General features: G+C 35.5%; 1 protein-coding gene across 1 annotated transcript; it reads left to right on the top strand.

The window, feature by feature from the left end:
- Nucleotides 1–505: 505 nt before the first annotated feature.
- LOC125072777 (la-related protein 6) lies at nt 506–2,854 on the top strand. The gene has a single exon (XM_047683470.1). The coding sequence runs from the start codon at nt 600–602 to the stop codon at nt 1,812–1,814; it is 1,215 nt and encodes a 404-aa protein (XP_047539426.1). The 5' UTR covers nt 506–599; the 3' UTR covers nt 1,815–2,854.
- The last annotated feature ends 5,784 nt before the right edge of the window (nt 2,855–8,638 follow it).

Here is an 8,638-nt window from a genome sequence, read left to right as displayed (position 1 = left end):
TAGTTTATTTGTAAGTACTTCTTTCAATTGTTTAATTGTAACTGATGCAATCGGAGACTTTCAAGAAATAATATTAAGAATAATAATTCAAATTACTCATTGCTAAGTAACAATAATTACTTAAATTAAAATTATATTTATCGATACACACTTGTTAAGCTAAAATAATCAGAAATTCGATCATTATACAAATATTCTCTGTTCCACTAAACAATTAGTATTATTTGTTACTCTGAACGCGTTTTATGATCGTGCTAACATAGATTGAACGTAACATCGCGTGTATTATCAATTATTCATATCTATGCAAAAATAGTACGGTGCGTGCGACCGCGGCCAATTTTAACTCGACCGCAGAATAGTCTTTTGTGGTCCGAACAACATGCTCTTAATCGGCCGACACATGTTAAGTAATTAACGTAAAGCGTCTCGTAGTCTGCAATGTCATCTCGCTCGCCGTTTCCGAACGCCTTTTACCGCACATCCCCCCGATATTATAAAACAGTCGACTGCGCGCCGCGCGCCCGCAGTTGAACCGCGCTACTGAGCGAGTCGCACGCTCCTGTTATGCTAAAGTGGTAATCCCACGCGCTACAAACATGGAGGGGACCCCTCCCAGCCAGGTCATGCCCGAGCCCGATGAGGGTATCGCTACCGACCGACGCCCGTCCACCGACGATCATGCTGACCTATCTGACACGGCCTCCGAAACCGGGTCCGGTGGAGGAAAAGATTCTGGCTGCGAAGTTGCTCCCGATACTCAAGAGCCCCCATACGCTCCACCAGATGAGGAATTATCGAACCGTATTGTATCTCAAGTGGAATTCTATTTCTCGGACGCCAACATCACTAAGGATGCCTTCCTTCTTAAACATGTACGTCGCAACAAGGAAGGGTACGTCTCTCTCAAGCTCATCTCTAGCTTCAAACGCGTCAAGCATCTGACGAAGGATTGGCGAGTGGTAGCTGAGGCATTAAAAAGATCGACTAAGTTGGAGATTAATGAACCTGGAACGAAACTTCGCCGGATCGAACCACTCCCGGCTTACGATGAAACTACGCCTTCCAGGACTGTCGTGGCAGTTAGAATGCCGATTGATCGACCATCAGTCGAAAATGTATCAAGGTTATTTGCAAGTTGTGGTGAAATTGCACTAGTTAGGGTGCTTAGGCCTGGTAATCCAGTACCAGCTGATGTCCGTCAATTTTTGAATAAAAATCCTAGTTTGGTGAACTGTGTGTGTGCTTTGGTAGAATTTACTGAGTCGGAAGCTGCAAGAAGTGCCCTACGTCTTCAAAGTTCTGATGAAGAGGGAATGCGAGTGTACGAATTAAACGGCGTCCCTAGAGAACCGAAAAGGAAAACGCCTGTTCGTCGCCCAACACCCCGTCGTCACGAATGCGAATACTCATCGTGTTGTAGTGGTTCGGAAGCTGAGTACGATTACAGATACACTGCACCATTTTACAGAAGAAACTCGAGTGGATTCTTTGCACCACGCTCGCCTGAAATTCAAACATGGGTACCGCGTAGACCCTCAACATGCAGTCACAGTTCCGATTCCGGAGTTTCCTTCTTCTGTGGGTCGAGACGAGCATCTCAAGCGAGTACAGGAAGTGCTAGTAGCGCTGAAGGCTGGTTGGCGCGGCGGCTGTCTGGCTGCTCGCTGACTGGGACAGAATGTGGTGGAAGGAGGCTGTCCTGTACCCCGCGATTCGAGCCCCGCACACCTGTCGTTCCGGACGGCACACGAGGCTTCCATGCTGCCGCTCGCCAACGCAGAATCTCGGACCTCGCGTTGTATTCTCGCTAGAAAGCGCCCGCCAACCGTGACACCTTTCTAATCACGTTGGGTAACCACCTTTCACGTTCTGGCCACTTGGTTTTTAATCTACGAGGAAGCGTTTCGTGTTCGCGTGTTAGATTCTAAGTTTATTATAAAAGAATGCTTGTAGAGAGTTGGTATGATGGAATGCATAACTGGTAATAAAGTTACCTAGTTTTAAAGTCGACTATCGACTAGTCGACGATTGTGATCGAAGCTCATTTAGATAGGTTAGTTGTTAATTTGTAAAAGTTTTTATTCGTAATTTATTAGTATTTAGTAATTATTTATTGTACCGCGTATTTATTGCGGGTAGGGCGCGCGCTGTGGGCGAGTTTTCATCCGAGTATGTCAGAGTTGTGAGCACAAAACTCAATAAACAAAATCGACATCGTAACGAATGTAGACTCGACATCTGGAATGTAAAGATGGAGGTGATCGGAGACGACAGAGCGTGGAGCAAGTTGCGTAAATGGATTGCGAATTATATAGATGCCCATTCCATATTTACATAACATCTGAGATAAACAGTTATCTATGCAATTTGCTCGCACTCGACCGTTGGATTCGTGCAAATGGAATGCCACAATGCGCGACGGAACCAACCGTCCTTTTAAACTTTTATTAGTATAAACTAATTAGTAAGATAACTTAAGTCAGTCGCGCCATGTCATGATATGTTTTATTTAAGATTTTTTAATATTAGATTGTAAGTTGTTGTGATTTTTATTGTATAATTGCGTAAAAGTGAGAGGTATGTCGTCTATTTAGAGCGAAGATTTGTTTAGTGGCAAATATTCAAATCTCGTTCGAATTTAGTGATACAAATAAAATTAATTACTTCTGGCTTATTTCTTACTTGGATATAGTAAGCTATATATCTCACAGCGACTTGTTACTGAGCTTGTGTTACTATTATATTTATTTCATTTATTTAAGAGGAGATTCGTTTTTTAATAACAGCACAATAATGTTTCCAGGTGTGTAACTCGTTTGCGATCATCTTCGCCTTGTAACATTAATGTTTTTTTTTTTAATATAAGTTTTTGAGAGAACGTTGTTTTTCTTTTAATTTCGTACGACCTTCGTGGTGGAAAGTAGGTTCTTTTTCGACCCCAGTTCACCTTGACGGATCGATTCTCACGCTGTGACAGATAACTGTTGCTTCACAGGTTAAAAAGTCTTTTAAGGCGAGTACTTATTATCGTCTGTTATAATTAATCATGCACGTAGACAACTATTACTCAGCCTAAGCTTAGGATTTGCTATTTATAAACTAAAGGTATTTTTTATTATTATCCTTTCGTAATTACTTTTTTTAATAATAAACAAAAACCCAACCTTGTAAATCGATGCAAAAAAATATGCATTTAATTTATAAATCGATATTTTGTTATCGATTTCAAATAATTAGGTGAGTATAATGTACAATTGGTAATAAAAAAAAAAACAAATTTTAATTATTATTGTGGTCATAAATAAGGAATTATTGCTAATTGTCTTGTTTACGGAAAGATCTTACCCATTAATGATTAAGTTTTTTGGTTTGTAATGTTATTTTTTTTATCGTAAACAAATTCTTGCTATTATTATTTCGCGCGATGTCGTCTGTCAGAATTATACACGCGGGAAACAACCTTGACATCGGCTTTTTAGTATTAAAGATATTTATTAGACTTATCTGATATCTGAAAAATTTTAAGTAATTTTTTTTAGTTTACTATTAAAAAATAATTTGATTCACATAATTATTAGTTTTTTTAAAAGATATTTTATAAAACATTTATAATAATATTTTAGCTTACTATGTACTTATATAGAACAGGTTTAACTTGATTCGATAGTCTAATATGCTTATAACCTTTACCGGCTATCTCCTAAGTCCGAGCTCGAGTTCGAGCCATGTCATGTCAAAGAATTGTCAGGAATACGGAGAAGCAAGTAGCAAGGTAGTGACGTGCTCCCGTGCTTCGAAAAGCACATTAAGCCACTTGTCCTACCGAATTTGCCGTTCTTGAGCCAATAGTGAATTGCTAAAATGGAACGATAAGAGTAGGGGGATGTAAGGTCTGTATTTTCGCACTTACTAGTGCATTATAATAGGTTGCGTTTGCGCAATGTTGGACAAGGTCATGACCGAAAGTTAGCCCGAAGGAGATAATAGGAGAGGAGATAAAATAAACAGGATTTGTTTCAATAATACTTTTTTTCTATAAAATCGGTAGATGTCGTGCAAATGGCTATCTGATGGTAAATGGTCACTATGACACATAGGCTTTAGCGCTGTAAGAATTATTAACCATTTCTCACAACACCAATGAACGACCTTGTGAATTAAAATGATATAATATCCGTTACACCTTCAGTTACACTGACTTACTCATCCTTGAAACCGGAATACAACAATACTCAGTATTGTTGTATTCTATATAAGTATTGTTGTTTGGTAGAAGAATTTGTTATGAGTGCTACTTACGAAGACAGGCATGCCTAAAGCCAAATTAAGTTCGTACGGATAAGATATTATTTTACAATAAAACGATAAAGCAGAGCAGAATTTTTAAAATATATTCCGTCTGTCTTAACGTAGGTAATATTCTAAGTTGTATTTTTTTATATTAATCCATGGTATTAAATATAGGTGTAATTTTAACGACTTTATTTATTTTACACATCTAAGTGCTTCTAAGTACTATTTACATTTTTATCTGTACTAATATTTTAAAAGCGGAAATAAGTCTATCTGTATATAATGCTTTCACGGCTGCAAACCACTGATCAGAATTTTATGAGATTTGGTATAAAGACAGAACGTAGGCGATTTTCACATTAACTCAAACCCAAACCCCAAGGCAGAACATAGACTTTTTTTACATTAACGCGGGCGAGGCCGAAGGCGAAGACTAGTATATAAATAAATAAACAAGCCATTACAACGTATACAAGATAAAGATTACAAGTGTGCGTGGATAGCCTTATACGAAACCTGAAAATGATTAAACGAGTCTCAGGGCCAATATCGAAGAATACTTCATTAGATTACGTCTTAACTGCTCAAACGATTAATATGAATTTTTGTATTGACATTATCAGCGACACAGACAAGCATAGTGTGCCTAACACAAGGACGGGTGGTAGTTATTAAAAAAAAATCGCACCCGAAAATCGAATCTGTTGATATCGACAAAAATCACACACACCTAAACACATACATCTTGTTTACAAATCGTATATTATTGCTAATAAGAATCAATTTCATTTTACTAATAGTTAGAAATGTATGGTTCTTTTTTATTATCTGATGGTAAGTCGTCATCTCCGCCCATAGACACTAGCGTTGTTATAAATATTAACCATTCCATCGCCAATGATCTATCAACCTTGGAAGCCAAGATTTTATATCCTATGTGCTTATAGTAAGGGTGACCCTTAGCCAGTGTAACCGGAATACAGTAATACTAAGTATTGCTGTTTAGCGGTAGAATATCTGATGATCGGGAGTTAGACGGATCAAAACCTACCGATACTCGAATTTGGTATCTTATACCGAGAGTTGTAAAGTTTGTGAGAAAAAAATTGTTACTATTATTAATGTTTATATTATTATTGCATCTTATTAATAATCTAATCATGAATGTTTATTTGTTGTGTGTGTGATTTGTTATTCTTTAAATTCAACCATCAGATGAGCAATTAGCATCAACTAAAATTGAACGATGTATATCATTCTTTCTAAGTTAAAACGATGACACTAGAACTTACCGACTATTGACAGAACAAATATTCGTTCCTATTTCAATTTTCAGAGGTCAAATTACAGCGGTGTGTCGAAATATCTTGCAAAAGAAATATTTAGGTCAAGTTTAAAAAAAAAAAAGTCTCTTAGTACGATAAAATATTTCTAATCGTTATCTAATTAGCGTTTGATTAATGTACTATTTTTTAGTTTTATTAAAAAACTTTCAATTAAATTTTGATGTCGAGTAAATACAGATTATTTCGTCAATGTCAAATTGTAAAGAGACGTGTAGTAATTGTAAGTAATTGGTAGAACTAAATAGTGCTATTTTCGTGTTTAATTTTGTGATCTATTGGCTACCGGCCGCGACTTAGAGGTGTCGTATTACATTATTTCACACGCTTTACTCGTATTTGTACTTAATCTATAGGTAAATATTATTACATTACTTTAATGTTATATTTAAACTGCAGTTTCACCCACTTCCTGACGTGTATAGTCCGTCATTCATCCGACTTATGAAAATGTATCCGGTGAAGTCAGGAACAATTTCACCGATATTATGGACGTAAATTAAATTAGGTAGAGACGATTTGAGCTAATCTTTAGACGAAAGTATTAATTGCTTACGTCTAAAGATTATTTGTTTTGGTAGACTGTCATTTGTTTAAGTGATCATTTCTTTTTTGTATTATTATTATATAAATTAAAATTGTGAGCCACAAGTAGATAGTAAAGAGACTAAAATCATTGGAATAAAAATAGATAAACATAATATACGTATTTGATTTGAAAATGTTCGATACGGATTATAGACGGAGTCATAAATCTAAAGATTCGAGCTGATCTCTCCTGACTGGTTGTCCTGCCTTGCAGGTTGTCTATGCTGATCGTCTTAACACATTGAAAAACAATACACTAGACACAATACCTAAATTAGTGTTTTGACGTCTTAGTATATAGACGATTAGTGTCCCAGAATGGGTTAATTTTTTAAATGATACTTGTGTCTTTTTAGTTTTGTTTGTGGACTACAAATTTTTTAATATTTATCTTAAAAGTTTATTTAAGCAATCGTTACACAAAAAAGTTCAACAAACGCGATACTTGAATTTAAATATTATGTAATAGCAATTATGTAAGTTGATATATACATAAAATATTACGCAAGCCTAATTAAAAGCTGCAAGGAACTTGGGATTATCGGTAGGTTCCGCATTATATTAAACCATTATGTCAAAATTATTGACGTTGTTGTGATATTTAGTTTGTGATTCATAACATAAATCAGGGACTAATTCTACTGTCAAATTGTCAATTTATCGCAATCGAATCCAGACGTAATGGTTCTACTTCGTTCATTCTACTAACATAAAGATTTAGTAGTGATTTTGTCGAAGTTGATACGGAATTCAATGGGAAACGTATCGTTATCTTTATAAATTAGAATTGGTCCTCCTATATTCAGCTGAGGTTAATTTTTTGTGAGTAATAATCGAAGTTCGATCTGAATAGTTATAAATTAGTATCATTAGCGCCCAAAATGCTTATTAATTAATTTGAGTCACCAAATTATGTGTTACTGACCATGGGAATAATTCTACTAACTTTTAAGAGTTATGATATGTTACGATGATATGATATGATTAAATTCCGGTTCCAGTTTGACTGTTCCTCTCAAAAATTAACCTTAGCTTAAACGTAACTGATGGGCAATTCTACTTCTTTATATCGGTCACGATATGATTATATTTTCAACAGCAACTGAACCGCCACAAAATTCTTGTGTTACTCTGATAGGAAATTAGTTGAAAGGCAACGATTACGTTTCGATTCGATTGCGATAAAGTAACAATTTGTGAGTAGAATTGGCTCCTAACGTCATGTTACTCTGATCTGTTTATAACTCTAACCTCAAAATTGATTCGATTGCTTTGGTTGCCGTTTACCTCGTGATATTAAAATATCTTGGATTTTTTTTCAAGTAAAAAATGTCTTTAAAGAATATTAACACAAAATCAAATCAGTTTCTTCAATGTATATGTGTGTGTTTACATTATGTATGTGTGTATATATAATTTAAGTCGTATATACTATTATTAGTGTGCAAATTTTTTTCTTTCATTTCGAACACCTTCTGTCGACCATTTATGTACGTCTTAAGGTTGGCTGGCATAGAATACCTAAACGTTAAACCCACCTTTGTGCCATTAATTAAGTTGCGCATTAAATAAACTCATACAAATAAATACGGAGATTTTTTTTTAAATGAAAAAACTACTGAATCACGGTACGTAAAACTTTACCAGAAGGTACACCGCATTTCGGAGAAGGTATATACTGAATATAATATTATACAAAGCAGAATATCACAGATTCACTCGTTTTAAATTTAGGTTATTAACGTGACACGCGTGAATCGTGTTCTTGTAAATAAATATTCGATATTGTACGGAACTATCGATTTGCAAATCTGGCTATTCTCAAACTTGGCTAATATTTATGAAAATATCTATTTTATAAATTACAATGTAGTGATTAGTTAACTTGTTAATTGTTGAATACTTATATTTTAACAAATAGTGAGTTTGTTGATCTTTACGAGTATTTTTCGTTTCAAACTCCCTTAGAACGTTACAACGTGAACGAGGTGTACCTAAGTAAATTAGTATATCGTCAATAAATATAAATTAATATTAACTCCACACTTTTTATCATCTGTATAAACTCGTATCGAGTAGTATGTCTTATTCAATAATTTATACTATAAGCTATTTTTCAAACAAACAAACACTATTGAAATAAAACTAGTTTTTTTAACGGATTTAATCGCGTATATTAATTATTTTATTTTAACATCCCGACGTTTCGAGCACTTTGCAGTGTTCGTGGTCACGGGCAGACTAAGGTGACATTTGTCTGTTCGAATTAAATGGTGACTCGCACCACCACCCTAGTCAGTTAGCTACCGTTGGCAAATCTTTGTTTCAGAGAGCCCACCATCTCTGCGATGCTGAACACCTAGAGGACGAGCTACTTCAGGTCAAGCTTGCACTCCACCAGAACAAGCTGC

Source organism: Vanessa atalanta, chromosome 22 (genome assembly GCF_905147765.1).
Source record: "Vanessa atalanta chromosome 22, ilVanAtal1.2, whole genome shotgun sequence".
In the NCBI taxonomy this organism is placed as follows: domain Eukaryota; kingdom Metazoa; phylum Arthropoda; class Insecta; order Lepidoptera; family Nymphalidae; genus Vanessa; species Vanessa atalanta.
Note: the sequence above shows the minus strand (reverse complement) of the source record. Positions and strands in the feature narration are given on the sequence as shown.